Source organism: Takifugu rubripes, chromosome 7 (genome assembly GCF_901000725.2).
Source record: "Takifugu rubripes chromosome 7, fTakRub1.2, whole genome shotgun sequence".
Lineage (NCBI taxonomy): Eukaryota > Metazoa > Chordata > Actinopteri > Tetraodontiformes > Tetraodontidae > Takifugu > Takifugu rubripes.
The window spans coordinates 14504162-14523476 of NC_042291.1; the positions used below are offsets into that span (position 1 = coordinate 14504162).

Below are 19315 nucleotides of genomic sequence, written 5' to 3' on the forward strand. Positions count from 1 at the left end.
TTTTGTTTTTCTGGCTAAAGGCTAATGAGTGTGCAACATCGCTCACCTTGACTTTGGTGATGGAGCGTCTCGTGCACACCTGCCTCATTATTGGGGTTTTTCTGTTGTTGCTCTGTTCATAAAGAGCCCTTTAACCCAGCTGGAGCTGGGCGGACGAGCCGCTGAACCTGCCAAACCGCATATCCGTCTGACACGTGCTGCTGTTGGGCAGGAACGCCGTCACGCAAACACAAATAAGTCGGAATAGAACATCCCGACAAAAGCCGCCAATTTGCCGCCGCGGGAATTCCCCTGAACCGGATCGGTGCGGGAACTTTCAGGCAGGCGCCGCTCAAAGAGTGCTTCCTATGCCACACGGGGGGGGGGGGGGGGGGGGTAATCTCTGGCATCATCAGTGTTTTGACAACAACAGAACAAGGCCACAATAACAACATGTACAACCGAGCTCGTCTGACCCGCCTGTTAACCTGACACAACCGGCTCTGTCAGGGTGATCCATCAGCTTGCGTGTGTCTACCGAGGCTGCCTGTAAGTACAGCGTTATCATTAATCTGGGTGTGTGCAGGCACGCTCCAGCGCTCGCTCTTGCGTAATAAATCGGTGCACATAACTCTCACAAGACTCAACAATGAGTCCAACAAATGGCTGCGGGTCAGTTTGACCTCTCCCGGCCTCTTCCCGCGGCTCCTTCGTCCTCCCGCCCTTTAATTGCCGTTGAATGCTTTCAGAATTAGGAGAAAAAAGTCACTAAAATGCAACTTTATCACCATTCGATGTGCAAAAAGTTCGTTTTAGCATCTTGTCACGCCCCTCCCAAATGCACGAAAACACAGATCTGGGTTCTAATTTACCTTCTGAAGGCGTTACTTTTGTGTAGCAGGTTTTCCCTCCCGCAAACATGCAAATGTCGCTCGTTGGGATAACAGACACATTAATTCAACCTCCCACCGTACACGTGAATCACAAGTTGCAGCTGCACAGAGGGAACGTGGAGCGCTTGAAATTCAGCCTAGCGGGGAGAGGGGGTCTGACAGAACAACCCATTCCTCAGTCAGCAGGGAGTTGTGAGGAAACCTGAAAGGTGTGTGGGTCACCCCCCCCCCCCCCCCCCCCCCCCCCCACCCCCCACACACACACACACACACACCCTTCCGTCTTCAGATGAGCAGAATTTCTGTGGCAATCTGACAGATTACCGCTACAAAAAGGGATGAACTAAGCTGAATCCCGGATGTTTGGACCATAAACTGCATCTGACCATCCTGTTTAGCCCGGATCATCGGGAGCCTTTGTTTAACGGCGTTTGTTGTAGCAATGACGGCCCCGTTAGCACCTTTAACGCTAACGTCAGCTTCAGGAAGCAGCTCTAAGGCTCAACCATGAGGTGAAGGAGGGTAAATCTGCCATTATTCCGTATAGAAATCTAAAAACGTGATGCTGCTGAAACGTAACAAAACAGTCTCTCTTATTTTAGCATCCGTCTCAACACCAGAGCAGCTCCTCTAACGTCGGATTTAATTGAATGAATATCTCTGAACAACAACAGACAACCATAGGTGGCTTCAGGTGCAGGCCTGAGTGAGGTTGTATCAGGTTATGTGTGTTGCCCACTGCCATTAAACACCTCACGCTCAAAGATTGAGAGCGTGCGTCCCCAAACATGTAACTTTTACTGTCTGGTTTTCTCATCAGCCACCTGTTTTCCCAAACCTGACTCACGCACCCGCACGTGTGCGGCTGTCTTGCATGGATCGACGTTTGCCTCCAGACCGTGACAGAAGGTCACGATGTACGTCACACGCACAAACAGCTTGTCAGGGGAAAAAAAAGTGTTCTCCTGACAGCCGGGCTATAATATGTGGGTAGTAAGACGATTAATCGGCCCAAACTCCTGCGACGTGATCTGCTATCTGATGTTTGCATCTCGCGCGCCACATTCCTCTGTCAGTCACACAACTGCGTCCCGACAGCGCGGCTGCATCCGCGCAACCGGAGCGGACAGCGTGTTTAACCTGCGCGCCGCCGCTGCGCAGAGCTCATTAGATGAACCGTCGGAGCGCACCGGGACGGGGCGCGTTTAAAAGCAGGTGTCATCCGCTCGCGCTGCGGTCTGACCCGCGGAGCAGCTGTTGCCGGGGTTACAGCAGATATGGAAACGTTGACTGTGTCTGTGCGTCAGATAAAATCAGACGGCCGTGCGTTGCTGCGGGGAGGGGGAGGGGGCTGTGCCAGGGTCCGCGCCGAAGTGCCATTAATCAGCTGAGCGCAGACGGAGTGTCTGGCCAGACTCTGTCCGATCGTGCGCGTCAAGCCCGGGCACGCAGCCGGTCCGCTGGCTGCGGTAGCTACATGCTGACTACGCATCCGTGCGTGGAATGGCGTCGATCATAAACACCTGGGGGTGGGGTGCGGCAGGAGCGTAGATGCAGGCATCATTTGCGTTACCCAACATGTGATCTGGGAAGAGAGCGACTGTTTCTGGGTCACACCGGGTGGATTCACACCCGCCCGACGCTACCGAGCCCTCCAATCCGTCTGGCAATGCGCAGTGGGCGGCTGGGAGCCAGAAGTCAGGCGCCAGAAGGTGCACGTGTGTGCTGTTCTGTCCATGTATGTGAGAGTCGGCCTCCATCCTGCGATCACGTGGGGCTGTTTGTAACTCTTGGCACCACCAACCACCACCGTGCTGCCCCTCACTCCCCGTCTCCCTCTCCCCATCTGCGCAGATGAATTCAACCCGTTCGTCCCCAAGCTGGAGAAGAGCGTCAGCGGAAGCAGCTCGTCCAGGGATCGCCTTCTCCTCACCGTGACGATGCTCCTCCTGGCCGCTGTCTTCATCTCCTAGCAACGGCCGTCCCATTGCCATCGCCATGCCAACTAGCCTTGGGAGGGTGCGCCACAATGCGCACGGGTGGAGGAAGATGACGGGGGGGGGGGGGGGGGGGGGGGGTACGGGAGGGGAGAGGCGAGAGTGGCGCGGTGAGGGGGTGGGGGGTGGGGGGTGGGGGTAAATTTAAAATGCCACAAATCAAGAAAAAAGACAACAGCGAGAAGTTGATGTCTCTGAGTGTCACCCTGTGTGTGTGTGTGTGTGTGTGTGTGTGTGTGTGTAGGTGTGAGTGTGTGCGTTGAGCTTGATGAATCATGCACACTACACAAAGCATTTATTCAACACGTGCGGGTTGGGCAGAAATCATAAAAACGACGGAGAAGAAAATAATCATGAAAAAAATACACCCACGCAACGGCGACCCGTCGGAGGACTTTCCCCCGGTTCTGATTGGCTGAAGCGCCGCCTCGGGGCCCGTTTCCGTAGCACACAACAAGGTTTACACGGGCCGGAACGGAAACGAAGCTGAACTCAACTGAAAATGCCTTTTTTTGGAGAACAAAAACACTTTGTTGTTGTTGGTGTCGATGCAGGCTGGGACCTTGCCCCCAAAGAAGAGCACCCCACCGCCCCCCCTCCCAACATGACCCCGCGAGTCCAGTTTAGGAGACTAGTCAATGTAGGAGGTAGTTCAGAATCACAGACTGGACAGACTGGGGCAAAATCCCAGGAAAACAGCATTTAAAAAAAAAGGGGGGGGGGGGGGGGGTAATGATAGCTGTGCCCTTGACACATTCTCCATTAGTTACTTTTCTGGTCCATCTGCAAGTTCTCTGACTCCAGTGAGGTTGGCGGAGGCCACGATGGCTACGGCGCCGCCATGGGACACACAGCAATACCACAGGGGAGGGGGGGCGGGGGAGGGGGGGGCAGGAGGATCTGCTGAAGCCCTCTGTCAGAATCCATATGTGAACATGTTCTGTTACTGTGTTTGTGTGTTTTTGGGGGAGGGGGGGGGCGACATATATGTGTGCACAGGTGTTTTAAACGGTACTAACAGTCTGAAAATACATCCACATACGGTGCATTCTAGGAATTTTAGAAAATGACAAAAAAAAACAACAAAGAAAAGAAAAACAAACTGCAAAAAAAAGCAACAAGTGAATACAAACCAAGTGCTTCGGTGAGGAGGTCCAGCAGGTCCGAACCCCGCTGTACCGGTCGGTTGCTGCCGAGGAGCGTTCCCATAGCAACTGGCGCCTTATTCACCATGGCTACCCCACCCTGCCATTGATGGACTGTAAGGGGCGTGGCTCACGGTAGCGGCCCACAACAACGACGAGGCGACCGCGGCCAGGAAGGTGACAGGTTAGCCGAGCACATCCCACAGCAGCAACGCCCGACTCCTGTTGTCAAATCTGCCGAGGTGGAATGTGAAGTCAGCGTTGCTTTTTTACAAACTTGACGATCACTTTCTTTGTGGTTGATTCTTGTATAATTTCATTGTTATTATTTCATTACATTGTGATGTATTGTTTTTGTTTGATCCGGAACACGGAGAGGAGGAAAAACCCGAGACGCAGTTCGGGATGGGCCACATGTGAACTTGGGCTGCATTATTATTCCCCCCGAGCTCCTTTTTACCTCATTTGTTATCCTTTGCTGGGTGATTAGTGGCAACCTTGAGCCAAAATGGTGCAAAAATGTAAAACATCTGTGCGCTGACCATGGATGCAGCTGTTTCTGGCTAACGTTAGCCCCTTTTCCACCAGGATTTCCTGGAATTTTAATTCTTCTGAATTGATTTTTGATGATGTGTGGCAGACTTTTAGCTCCTTTTTCAGCCATTCTTGCCATCTTCAAAGTCCTTCGGAGACCCACCGAGGTCGTTTCATAGCTTCTCCTCTTTTTGGCTCAATTTTCCAGGTAATTGTAATGGAAACGCGCCGAGGTGTTACAAAATCCTGGGGGGAAAAAAGGTTCTGCAGTGGAAACGGGGCTACTGTCTATCAGGGTGGGGTTTCAGGTGAGGATTTGTTGCTGAACCAACCAGAAGGAAATAACTTAGTGGTAGCCTCTGTTTGGTGATCAGGTTAGTGATCATTTACCTTAAGCTAGCCCCAGATAACCAGCTGTATCTATGGAAGCAAACAAAAGAAAAATCCTTTCTCGTGGCAGCATCATTAGGTCTGTAGAAACCCTTGTTGAAGCAGTCCAGGTGCGCACGTGGCTCATCGGGGAGGGAGGAGACAGGAGGTCTGTGGGGACGAGAAGGTCACTCTTCAAGAAGTTGCACTTACGAACTTAGACGTACGAGACAAAATGTGGAATGTGCGCGAGCGTGCGAGTCACAGCTGATTTCTTCATCACTTCAGGTCTGCTTGCTGGAGATTTGCCGTGAGGTGTGTTCATGTGTGAGGGGATGAGTGGATGAATGAGGGGGTGAGTGGATGAATGAGGGGGTGAGTGGATGAATGAGGGGGTGAGTGGATGAATGGGGGGATGAGTGGATGAGTGAGGGGGTGAGCGGATGAGTGTTGTTTCTGTGCTTTTCATGTTGGTGCGCAAGTGTGCGGTCGGCTGTTGCCTGGGAAACAAAAAAAAAAGCATTTAATAGTGTTGGAAACAACAGTTACAATCATGTTTACCTTCGACTGGAATGACTTTAAATGAACTTTAAAATAAACTGTAAACTGAACATCTATAACAGAGGTTATAACAGTCACCATGATAACAACAATAATAAGCTTACAAATCTTACTTTTATCAACGTGTCTGTGGCCTCTTTCTTTCCCAACGCCGTCTTCAGTCTTCCGGGATCGGAATCACACGTGGAGCTAATCCAAGACAACAGATGAGGGGGGGTCTTGACCTGGCATGTTCAGCTCTCTGTAGAGAAGTGTGTTTTGTTGCCCGCAGATGTTATTTTTCCACATCAGAGTTGAAGTTGCCGTGGCAACTTCCCCAGCAGCAGCACTTTAGCATGTTCAGATTCAGGACTCCACCTGTGTCTGATGGACTGACAGGAGTGTGTGTGTGTGTGTGTGGGGGGGGGGGGGGGGGGGGGGGGGGGTTCTTCTCCGAGATTCTTTCTTAAATGAGATAAAGTAGCTCCGCGCAACAAAATCCATGTTCGGGGTCAGCCTATTCAATTGATCCAATCGGGAGAGAACATCGGGGATTGAATGGATTCCAGACCATAATCCTGTCCATCCAGCTGTCAATCAACTCTTTGACTGACTGAATAATAATCAGCTTCGATGTTAATCTTGGAAAAATGTTTCAGTTTTAGGGAAAATGTTGAAATGATATTATGGAATAGACCAAAATCAATTAATTTCACAATAATTGGCTAATTCAACAGTAGAAGATGTAATTTACTATGTATCTGCTATTCTTGAATTTAACATTTGACACAGCTCTAAATGGCTTCATACGCTGAAATACAGAAATGAATTGACAGCAACACCGTCGGGTATGAAGTCAAAGCAAACAATAAAGTCCCTGAAGTATATAACGATGACAAGGATGATGCCGATGGTCTGGACTCAAGTTCTCCTCGGAAATCTAATAGAGCTGCGGTTACCACTTCTGGCCAGTAGGGGCCACTGTTCAGTTAGTTCGACCCGCCGCTCACTAGTCCATGTACTGTACTAGTGAATACAGTACAGTACATGTAATCCTGCTGTAATTCAGAAATCCCTTTGAGGGACAATGTCCATTGTGTAACTGCACTCATTGGGATTGAATATGCAATATTATTATTATTATTATTCTTACTATGTAGGGTTTTGACATCACCACTTGTTTACAGAAAACTGAAGCAGGTGAGTAGAAATCATTGGGCATTGAAATCTGCCTTCAGATGATTCAATGACTTGCGTCTTCTGTCCATTTATTTTTCAGTGAGGGTGAAGCTGAAATGTGTCTTCGCTGTTTACTCAGTTTTAAAAGGTAGGGACCGTCCAGGCTCAGTGGGCAGAAGTAGGTGATGTGTGGCCTTTTTTTTAAAAAGAAAAGAAAAGAAAAGTGATCTAAAAGCAGGAAAATTTAAACTTTGTTTAAACATGATCCTCCTCCATCCAAATAAACATTGTTTCAGGGTCCAAAATACTAATTGAAACGTAATGGGGAAGTTTTATTTTTAATTCCTTAATTCATCAGTGTTCCCCTCTCCTCTTCCCTTCTGGGGTGGAGGAGGTACCAGGAGACCGGCTAGAACACTGGGAGAGGTGGAGGAGGTTGTGAGAGAGCAACAACCAAGTAGCAGGACCACTAACAACTCTGCCAGAGCTCAAAAAGACCTTCCACTAGTCATTCCCGAGTCTGGTTTTGTCCATACGGTCCAAAATAGACTCTGTGACTGCATCATGGACCAGGACAGAGCACCAGATTGGTGCCCTGTTCCCCTCATAGGCCACGTTGCATCACACTGGGTACACGTGACGGACCTGAGAGGGTCTGGAAAGACTTCTGCTACCTCACGCATGACGTTCCCGGGCAGGTCTGCGTTGGTCTGGGGTGGCCTGTCCCAGGAGGGACCCGCATGTCCCCTGAGTCAGTTAATATGACTGTGGCAGTGATGAGGCAAGTGATGTCTTCCTCCTCTGCCTTCTGGCTCCTGTCTTAAATATATAAATAAATCCACGTGTCTCTCCATGTGGACGCACCTTTTGTGCACACATATAAAAGCCAAGATGCCTGGGTTTGTGTGTCAAGCAGACGGAAGGCCCCGAACATAAGGGATGACTGCATCACCATTCATACACGTGTGTGTGTGTGTGTGTGTGTGTGTGTGTGCGTGTGTGTGTGTGTGTACTGGAGGGGGCTCCAGAGTCACAGGAGGTGACACCGAGCTCACTCACTGATGTGACATCTTGACGCCAGCCAACCACGTGACACTGATGAGACGTCGCCACGGCGGCAGACGCTCTCCCACGTGTTTCCGCGCGTGTCCCTCGTCTTTGCGACCCTTCACCCATTGCCGGTGAAGCCGGTCCCCATCGCAGCACCGTCATCATCGTCATCATCATCATCATCGTCTCTTCATCTCCCCGCCGCCGCACGGCTGCTCTGACGCCGTCAGTCGCCCTCAGAACAATGCTTCTGGTATTAATCGCTGACTGGTTCTCCCACCACACACACACGTACACACACACCCTAACCCCGACCAACTTTAGCTCTAATCCTCTTTTTCTCAGACAGCATCTGTACAGCGCCAACAGATGGGAGGCTGCTATTTACTCCATGTCTGACACATGCAACGGCAAACCGTGCATGTACGAACCGCCGCAACGTGCACATGTGCACAACGGAAAGCCTTCAACAGTCTGTCCGGCGGGAACAAGTGTGTGCTCCCCGTCACTGTCATCATAGGAGCCGGCGCCTTTTACATGCTAACATTTGTTAGCAGTTTCTTGAAGTTGATCTCGAGGTCAAGTGAGGTACCAGATCGCCTTTATTGGCTTTAGATCTAATTGATTAATGTGAACCTGAGTGGTTTAACTGCACCTCTAATCAGCCACGATAACTCCTAATCACCAGATTAACCGATGGATTTCCGGTGTGACGGTGTGGTGTCTTTGCTGGGGGGGTTTCGTGCGCGTGACGACAGCAGGAGTAAAGACTTGTTTAGCCAGCTTAGGTTACACAAACGTTACCTGGAAAACATCCAAACTCCTCAGGAAGACTCGATACGTTCGCATGTGACTGGCCGATGAAGTCCTGCATGTGTCCTTGTAGGATGGGATGCGAACCAAGCCTGGACAGCAATGCTGAGCTCGTCTTTAGGAAAGGATCGTTACAGTCCGCAATTCAAGAAAAGGCAAAATTAGCCTTTCAAAACTCTCCTTTCTGGCCGAACCATCCAAGTGACCTGTCGCCACCCTCGTTACGTGGCCCTTTCATAATTACCTCCGGCAAGGAGGTTAAGTGACAGCTGGCGTCTGTCTGTCTGTCTGCCTGCTCGTCCGTCCGTCCGTCCATCTGTCACAGATTTTAATGAAATAATGTTAATGCGTCAAAGAAGCGGTGATTACATTTTTGTGATGTTCCAGGTTCCAGAGTGGCTTTAAACTGTTTTTCCAATGATCAAAGCTTAGGGCTTTGACCAGGAATGGCTTTGATTATAAAGCAACCTACTGTTTTGTAACCTCGCATCACTGCTCTCCTTCTCTCTCTCTCTCTCTCTCTCTCTCTATATATATATATATATATATAGAGAGAGAGAGAGAGAGAGACTATACTGCAGGTATTAATTACAATATGTGGGGCAATGAGCTGCTCATAGTCATATATGCAGCAGGTGTGCTCGCCTGCTCGCCAAGGGGGCGGCGCCATCAGGTTGGACATATGGTTCAATGTGATGAATTTCGTTGCACATAGATTAGAAACACATGCGGAGCTCAGCATCCTCACACTTTCATAATCTATTCACGTTCATTCCAGTTCAAATGTAGCCATTTGGCGGCGTTGCGCATAAATAACAACAGTTTTAAAGCTGCATCTACCCTGTGAACAAGAAGCAGATTAATCATTACGATGTTCAGACTTTCTGAACCATTCAAGCTGAATGATCTTTATCTACAGAGACCCATTTTTTAGATGAATTACTTACAATCCTTTGGTGGAAGTGTTAAGGCCATAAGAATTTGTCTAGAAATGAGAAAATAAAAAATAAAAAGCTTAATGCTCTAGTTGTTTTGATAGGTTGAGCTTTGTAAATCCACAGAGTGCAGACAAGTGCAAGATAGGCTAAAGCGCTGGATAATGGGACATTGGGCATATGGTGCATCATCAAGCTTCCGTGTCCCTGAATTTCCTCCTAATCTCTCATGTGCCACATTTAGCCTCGTGTCTAGTGTAAAAAAAAAAAAAAAAAAAAAAAATCAGTTCTGCCTGTATTTTTTTTTCATTTTCATTTGCACTTTTGTTCACACACGTCTTAAATCCTCAACAGCAACGCTGCCAGGCCGTCTCATGCTCGGGCACGGAGCCTGTCGGCACACGCAGGCTCAGGGTTTGACTCAAAGCACGACTTAATGTGGGCCATAGTTGAAGAAATAAATGAACAAAAGGAGCAAAAGCTGGGACATCGGGATGAAGCGGGTGGACAGACCTGTCCTGGACTGGGAACTGATATAAGGCATCTCTGAAATTGTTCACTACTGCGTTAAATTTGTTATCTGATACTGCTTAATGACTCTTAACTCCCACTTTTAATTAATCATCCTTATGCTCTCTTCATAAATCTTTCACTGTCCCAGAATGACCTTAAACTTACCTACTTTTTAGTTTTATTTCCTCCCAGCCTGGAAAATTTCATATTTTTGCTCTCCTCCGACGCGTCAGCAAAGCGCTAAACATGACTCTGATGTCAGAATCAATTTTTCATCAATTATGTGGCACCCGACAGTCACACGCCACCGTAAATTGATGTTAAATGCACCTCAAGTCACAAGAGTTAATTAAAAATCCTTATCAGCTTCTGCAGCATTGGGTGCTTCGAGCGCACGTCCTCCAGCCGTTAAAACCTTCTTAATTTTTCAGCCACTTGTTCTTTTCTCCTCCTTCCTCCTCTTTGTCTGGGTTCTCTCCTTCCTTTGTCACTCAAGATCACCTGAAATCGATCTGCCAGAGCTGCTGTGGTTTTATGTTTTGGTTTTAATTAATTCCGAGCTGCAGGCTGACACCCTGGACGCCTTCTCTGCAGCGTTTCTGCGCGGGCTAACGTGCGTTCTGACGCTGTTTACTAAACAGATCCGTGACAATAACAGAATCCCCGTGCTTTCCAGGAAGTGCACGGGGCTGAGGAGGGAAAGTGTCGCTACACATGCAGGGTCATGTGTTTCTGTGTTAATTCCACGTGAATTATTGAGGCCATCCAGGCTGCGGCACAGATCCTCTCTTGGCCCGGATGCTGTGAACAGTCTCAGCTATCATCCGGCCCGCTGGAAAACAAATAACCTCTCTCATTTAAGTTAAGACAGGGTTCAGGCCATGTCTCCTCCTCTCATCTTCTTATCTGGCCAAATTACAAATGGCTATTGGCTCAATGTTGCAGGGGCGGCACGTGGCGACGCTCTGAGCTCTTTTCCTTGTGTCCCAGGAAGCCCTTTACGTTTAACTGGGGTCGACTCAGGGCCTTTTTAAACTGAAATCTCTGAATTTGAAACGTGAGTAAAAATTTGTTACTTTGAGGGGCTGGAGTGAAAATTTTACCCAAACAATCCAATGATCCGTGCAAATCCCCAGCATGTTTGCGAATATCTGGCAACCATAGTAGAATCTTATTTAAACTGAGTGTGATTGATGTCATAACCCTTATGGCCGTCCTATTTAACCCCGACCTTTGACCTTCCACAGCGGTCAATCAGTCAGAACTACATATTTTGTAATAATAAAGATGGTTCACTGGAGCCTCGTGCCCATTTTGTAATGACAGTTGTGATTATAGTGGATCTAACCTCTATAGGCGCTGTGTTCATTCAGCTCGCAGCATTTCGTAATCAAGGTCAGTTCCATTTCATTCTTGCCAGTAATTACTGTCCCAAAGTGCCGTAATAGCTGGTAATCTGGCAGCGTAACAGCATTAGTGACATCGTTCCCTGCAAAAATCTGGATGAGTGTATCATCACAGCTGTAATCTCTATTATTTGATGCACATTATGTAACGATTTTGGTTCGGACAGAGGTCATTCTAGTAAATGTGGATGGTTTGATAAAGAGTTTTCACATCTTTTATCAAACACACCGGAATTTTGAAAGGCAATTTCTTAGCTCTCGACAATGTTATTTTACGAAGAGCTAGTTTCTCAAACGAAGCTCATAACTCACTAAAGGGTTTCATTAACGTTCTGTCGTGGTTTCCTGGAAGGTTTTAGTCCTCACCGCTCTTCTCCTGCCGTTAGCGCTGTTTTGTTTCGGATGAGATGCAGAGATGCAAAAACATGCGCCCCCTTTTTCCACCGCAGGAACTGTCATCATTTACCAGGATTTATAAAAAGACATTTTACATTTTCATGTAAATAGTATCTAGGCGGGGGGGGTTCAGATTCAGATCATTCTGATTTGAATACATATTACAATTTTTTGGGGTGCAGTGGAAACGCAGATTCCCAGTATTTTTTTACCCTGCTAAATAGCACCTGAAAATAAAGGTTCGCCACCCCTTCATACATACCTTAACCCCCCCTTATAGAAGCTACGCTTCGCTGTGAGGCAATTATTTAGCTGCAGCAGTAAGAGGATGTGAAAAGACTTGATCCACTTGGCAGCTGATGAAGTAGTCCAGGAATTCTCTCCTTGATGGCCGCCTGTAATGTGAACCTCCCAATGATGTTTGTGTTGTCCCTGTAAAACCAGCACCGGGCTTTTAAGCACGCTGAATATACAAAACGCGCTGAATCAATACCTTCGACCTCAGCGACACTTCAGTTTCCAGAGGAACTAGCGCAGCTCAACCTAAACACTTGATTTTGTCGACTCTTTAAAATCCATTACCCAAAGGCCTCTGGCTGCTATAAACAAAGCCTCAGTTATGCAAACGGGAATATTATAGTGTTGAATTGCGGCTTTATGCAATCCTTTAAAGTGGCTTCGGCACTTATTGCCTCTGCTCTGACAGTAGTGGCTTTAATGTGCCCGTCGGTGTAAACAAAGCCATTATCTAAATGCTGCCTTTCTGTCAGGTTTATTTATATAAAAAAAAAAATAGACTACCTGTGAAAAATAGAATGTTTTTTCATTTTCACTACGCCAGTCATTTAGTTTGCCTGAGAGAGTGATAAATATCTGACTTGGGATTTCAGGATTTCTCGCCGGGCTCACAGGAAGAGCCTCTGAGAGGATGTATGTGTTTGTGGTTTGGTTTTACATTAGAATGCAGCACCGAGGAGCCAATCTATTACGTACACAAACGCAGTCAAATATGATCAATGCGGCACCGTTACAGGGATCCGTCTCAGGCGGGCCGTGTAATGGTGCCGAGGCGCGGCTCCGGTAATGGAGGTGCCTGAACGGTTTTACGGATCAGTGGCTGAAGGATTCAAACAATTATCTGAAGTGCTTGAAGTACAGCGTTCGCTGCTGTCAGAGGCGAAACCGTCCGATGGTTTTCCTCTCAGGTTGATCTTCAGGGGTTCTCGTGAGTGTCCCGGCGTTCATTCCCCCCCGTCTGCTGCGAAACAATAACTTGGGGAACAAACCAAAATGTTCCCCAACAGCACTCTCATTAGCACCCTCAGCTGCACTTGGAATTCATTAAAAGCAGGGATTCGTGTGGTTGTACTGAGGCCTCCCGCTAATCTGGAAGTTCGTTTCTTCAAATCCTGGGAAAAAGCAGCAGCGTAATGCAACCCAGCGCAAGAACTCCGAATGAGTTGAATCAGCAGTCGAGCAGGATGTGGAGCTTCTCAGTTCATCTTTATTCACGCCGCGTTTGTACAATCCGGTGTGTCGCTGTTTGCTGCCAGAAGCTGACCCCCAGAACAAGCAGGAAAAACTCCATTTTTATAGGATAAACCCGGGATCAGGACCAGGTTCATATCGGGGAGGACTGGGGGACAGGTCAGGGGTGGAATTACGAGAAAGAGGCGAAAAACAGGCCCAGACATTATAAATGCAGATACGACACTGCTGCACCTGTCGGACAGCTGCCAGATTAAGTCTGTCCTTTGCTGGAATCCTTTATGTTCTATTTAAAATCAGGGATCTCAGCCCGGGTGTTTGTTGCTTGTCTTGATGATTGACACCAAACCGCAGCAACTTTTTTCCCCTTCGATTTTTAACGTCTACCTTCAACGGCCCTCCATCCTTCATTGGAAAACGTACCCGCTGAATTCATGCTAACCACCACGTTTTGGACTAGCCCACTGGATTCAAAGCACCAGAGAGATTTGACGTTCCGAATACATACGTTTTTGTCACATACTCGTGTATTGTGTAACCACACATGACGCATGACAAACACCTCGCGGCCCAGCTTTGGCTTAAACTGAACATGAATACACATGCCTGCCGGGGTGCTATGCCATTCGAGTTTATAGGCTAAAAATACCAGTCTGGCTCAGCAGAGGTATTAAATACACGTCAAGTCCAAAAATATCCTACATTTCTGAGAAAAAAACGCAAGCGTGGCGGAAACTGCGCACACATGACGACGGAGAGATTTAAAACGTGGGGATTTGCCTAAATGAAACGCAGCATGTCAGTGGAGCAGGGCAGAAGGTCCACGAATGATGGATAATGGATGAAGGGGGAAGAGTAATAATCCAAGCACGTCAGCGGTCGCGAGGCGTCGCAGCCTGACCAACCCAAAAACATTTTCCAGCAGACATTAGATGGGATTTATTTTATTAACCAAACTACTTTGGGATAATTTATATGTGAGCTTTTTAATGGTCCCTAATGCACACTTGTATTCTATTTCCTACATGTCCCAGAATGCCTTTCACTTGCTTCAGTAACATGTCTGGACTTATCCAGCTAAGGTTGCAGGGTTGCTGCTGCAGGTTCCACTTTATTCTGTTGAGAACATCTTTCAGACAATAACAAATGTGCTCCACTGTGTTGCATCACAGCTTTTTTCCAGATTTTGCCATTTTTTCTTAAAGGATTTCCTCCAAATTGTCAGGACTGAGAGTTTATACCAAATGGTAAGTGGTCTAACCTTCATTGACTTTGGGAAAATAAAATATTTTAATAAAACAAGCTCAGAAAAATTAAGCCCAATAGTTGTGAAATCAAATCCTCTATAGTTTAGAATTTTCAATCTTGAGAATGTCAATCATATTTCCAACACCCAGGTTTGTCAGACTTTGTCCAGGTGTCATCACGTTTGTAAAATCTTCTTCCAAAAGTTGCCAAAGTTGTGTTTTTGTGTGTGTTTTGATAATGCTAACTTTAGCGTCGTAGCCCCAGCATCAAGTCAGTTTAACTTCACATCTTTAGAATTGGTTTTATCTGAGTCTTTCTTTTTAATGGCAGCACGGCTGTATCGGCAGAGCCAGGGCAGTACAATACATGTGTTTTTTGAATTTTCTATTGAGAAACCTATTTCGTGATGAATATAGTTCTTTAAAATAAAAAAGTTTATGAGAATCTGCAGGAAAAGAAAAGTTGATGAAAAGGAAGGATTAACAATCACTACAATTCTTTCATTTATAAAAAAAAAAAGTTTAGTTTCCGTCTTTGTAAAAAAAAAAAAAGAAAGGGGCTGGCTAAAGTTTTTTCAGGAGGTTAAATAATCATTAAGCCTACGCAAACTTTTGCTTCCTGTTTTTGAATTCTACGCTCATTTTCCTTCTCCCAGGTTAATTTCTTATTTGGTTCTCTCATATTCTCGCATATCGCGGCGAACCTGTCTCGGCTCTAACAAATGGTCGTTTAATGAGTTTGTTCGGCTGCAGCCTTGAGCGCCCACGGGCGCGAGCACACAAACACGCACAGTGAACTAATTGTTTCCCCTTGGACATGAACCAAATTGTGTTCAGATCCATCACTATGCAAACACAAACAAGAGTGGAAGCAGAAACTGGGAGCTCTGGGGTACGAGCACAGCCAAGCAGAGGTTGATGGATGGACGGAAACATGCGGCGATGGGCAGAGGCCTTGATCTCCTTTGAACTGGAGTCAATACCTTGGCTAAATTGGCTTCTGGACTGTTAGGTCTGCGCAAATAAAGAAGAAACATTAACAGATTTAACAGAGCTTTGTTACTTGATTTAAGTACGGGGTAGTTGGAAAGTTTTCAGAACCTTTCATCTTTTATATTTTATTATTGTGCAGGCTTTTGCTAAAAGTAAATCATATATGCCCTAATAAATCTAGACTTAATGTCCCATATTGGCAAAGAAAACAGACTTTGAAGAGTTGTTGCAAATGTATTATATAAAAATCTTTGACATCTGTCTGTATAAGGTACTGTAAACCAAGTAAAGGTGAAAGAAATAACTGCCTCCAGAGGTCAGAGACAGGACTGTATACGGGCAAATATCTTAGAAAGAGATGAGAGAAGGTTCCGAGAGAGGGTTTCATCATTCCGACATAACAGAGGTTTAGGACTCCTCTCAAACTGAGCAATCTGGAGAAAGATTCCGTCTGCAGAAGGAAGAGAAAGTTCCAGAAGGTCATTTTCGCACTGCAGCACCAATCTCCACTTTCTGGCCTTAATTTCAAGCATTCCATTTGCAGATCTCATCAGATTCCTGATATTGGGGAGAAAAGTTAAGCAAAACTTGAACCACAAACTTGACACCTTGACCCCAAACACGCTGCCAAAACAGGACAACAAGATTGTCTTGATAACAAGTGTCTTCGGGACGGTCCTTGAGTGGACCAACCAGAGTCAAACATCTCTTGAGAGGCCAGAAAAAGGCTGTCCGACCTGACAGTGGCTCTTCAGAGGAGAACAACAGAATATCCCCAAGTGTAGGGGTGAAAAGCTTGGGTCATCAACAGTGGAAAGTCCATCTCCAACCCCAACAGCTGCCAAAGACACTTAAAAAATAGACAAGTGAAATTCAACAAAGTAAAATTCTGTACTTGCTTTTTCATTCTGGGTTTTACACATTGGAGAAATTTGTTCTCTTTTTTGTTTATGGCCTCAGGTAACAATGCAAATGAATTTCGCCAAACAAAGTCTTCAAGATTTCTCAGCGGCTCCCAGAAATTCACCGGATTTTTCTGTTTACTCATCTCAGCCCGCTCGTCTCCCGAAATAAAACCCGGCCCTCCGTCAACAGAGTCAGAGCTGGCGAGAAGATGCAATCCGTAGGTAGCGCGCGGGGATAATGCTCGCTGGGTATTCTCCACCGGAGCACTAATCAGTAGGGTTCAAGTTTCAATGCCTGGAACAATCCGGAGTGCAGCAATGGCTTTACAGCACGCCGATGGCTGAGTCAGATGATGGAAGGCAGAGCAGGTGCTGAGGTAAACAGGAGTAGTGTTTCTGGCTAGTGTAAATACTGTAGTATCGGTGACCCACCTTCCCAGCAGGAATGATGTCACCTTGTTGAATCTGTGATGAGAAACACGTCCTTCGGTTTCTTTTGTGCTGTCGTCTTCCTTTAAATTGCAGGAATGACTTTAAAGACCTTGTGGGATTTGAATTTTTCGACTTTGTATTAAATGTAACCAGACTCAGATGGACTGTGTTGTTCACGCCTTGATATCTGGCGTTTTGGCAGAGCAGTGTGTTTGAAGTGGAAAAGGCTGCTCTCTGTTTCGTAAAGAATAAAAACTCTCTTCTGTGATGTCAAGACGCACTAGCGTGCACTCGGCTTCGTGCACGTGCTCCCGCAGTGCCAGTAACAGTCTGCTGATAGGAACAATAGTGTCTGCGGGAGCATCGTCGTGCCTGTCTCTGCGGGAGGTTGACAGACGCGGCAGGATTAAAAAAAGGCTTCAGGGCTTCAGCCTTTTACGACTGAGCAGAACTTCAATCCCAACAGCTAAAGTCCACTCTTGAGAAACGCAGGTGAACTTTGCACAAACACTTGGCAGATAACGGTTTTATTACACGATAACGGACGGGACAACATTGTTATGGGCCTCTACTCTACTGGTTTTATCTCATCTGGAGTGACATGGGGGTGCACACACACACACACCACACACACACACACACGCACCATCTACCTCACACCTTCACCTGGTTAATAGCTCTGCGAAAACTGGTCCTGCCTTGACGCACGTACACTTGCATGTGACTCAGCAAAGCAACAGTGCACGTATTTGGCAGATTTGGCGCGAGGGGTTGTGCACGTCCATTACTCCCGCTGGAAAGCTGCTGAACTGCAGCGTTTCGTCAATCAGTGGCATCATTCATCTTTAGCCGCTGCAGCGTTTTCACTGCGTAATGAAACTGGTGCGGATCCACAACAACTCCTACAACTGTTTGTTGTGTTTAAGGTAGCTGGCCGCCCTGTTAGGGCCTGATAACAAGCAGCCACCCCAAACTTTGCCTCATTTTATCCCAACATCCATTCTGTCTCATTCTGCGCCATCCTCTAGCTTTCCACTAACAAGAACTGGGTCTTTTTGACTGATACATGAGCCAGAGTGCTTACTGTCTCCTCCACTGGGAGTCTGTCAATTAAATTCGGTCTGTCTGGATCCGTCTGATCCTCCTGACCCTCGGTGACCAAGTAGTCCGTATCTGGGTTGACTGTAATAACTCCTCCGTGGACTTGTCTGGGCCAACTGTGCATTATGGGGAAGAGAATTATTTGGATGAAATCTGTTTAAATACTGGCCCAAAATGAGTTGGTTCTTGGTCGTCATCTTGACACAGGCAGATTGACACAAACACTATCTGTTAAGATGCGGCGTACAGTTGGACTACGACTGTGTTTAAGTAGGGTTTAGCCTACTGCTACAGTCAATCAGTGGTGCACAGCCTGCGGAGCTAGTTCAGACATGCAGCACGACCCACGTGATTCCCGATCAGCTGTTCATCACACAACCTCTGTCCGGATTAGGGCAGGTATTTACCTGGTCACTCCTGATCACTCCATGCTGCTACTGTGCTCTCTTTATGCTGCTCGTGCTGCTCTGCCTTCTGCTGTCCCATGTCGCAGTGCTGCTCCGTGCTGCCATTCGGACCTCAACTGAATGAATGCATTGAGAGGGACGCTTTCTGTGCCCAATAAGGTTCTTGGTTTAATCCAGAGTCGTCTGACTGAACTGAAACTAGGGACAGTAAGATATAGGTCGTGTTCCTCTGGATTTCTTTATAAAACTGTGTATTTTTCCAAAGTAGTAGTTCTGTGTTGGTTCAACAAATACGTTAAAGTGATATCGGTCTTGTTTAGTTTGTGTGTCCCCATTTAAAGTCACTGTCTGCTTAAAGTCAACAGCAGTACGTAGACAAACACCGGCTGTGCCAAGAGGCTCACAGTTGCGGATCAGCACCAGTCAAATGCTTCATTTCCCAACCGCAAAGGCCCATGTGCCGCACCCAAACACTTGGAAATAGACCAGAGTCTAGTACTGTTGACAACTACGTGTGCACTGGGCGTGCGCCTCGAGACTGTCGTTTTTTATTTTTTTTTAAGCGTGACCCTTAAAATGAAATCATCACGTTTCCCACACAAATATGAATTTTCTTTGTGGGTTTTTTTTTTTTATACAAACATTCATGCTTTCAGATTACATGCTGTCAGTGTTTCGCTGGTTTATGTCAACAGTACCGGTACATTTAACGTCTTGTAAACCTCTGTAAACCCCAGAAACCTTTCCTGCTTCTTTTTTAAACCTTCCTGCTTTAGTATAAATCTATACCTTGTTTTGATAGCCATTATTGTTTCAGTGCTATCGTCTCCACAAGCGGATATCGGGGACCTTCTCCTCTGCCCTGATCTGCGTGGTGACATGGAGCTGTTTCTGTTGCCATCCAAAATAAATTTGGCTTTATCAGGACAGAGATCAGATTACCTTCCTCCACTCACCCCCCACCCATGTCTTACCCCTCTCCTTTTACAAATC

At 46.8% G+C, this 19315-nt stretch overlaps 1 protein-coding gene across 4 annotated transcripts in view; it reads left to right on the forward strand.

Moving 5' to 3' along the window:
• The window catches only part of efna3b (ephrin-A3b), a 36026-nt gene extending 33103 nt beyond the window's left edge, over positions 1 to 2923 (forward strand). For all 4 annotated transcript variants that reach the window (XM_029839306.1, XM_029839307.1, XM_029839308.1 and 1 more), the window contains exon 6: positions 2727 to 2923. In XM_029839306.1, the coding sequence (XP_029695166.1) occupies positions 2727 to 2845 (119 nt within the window). In that variant the 3' untranslated portion in view covers positions 2846 to 2923. The remainder of the gene's footprint in view (positions 1 to 2726) is intronic.
• The last annotated feature ends 16392 nt before the right edge of the window (positions 2924 to 19315 follow it).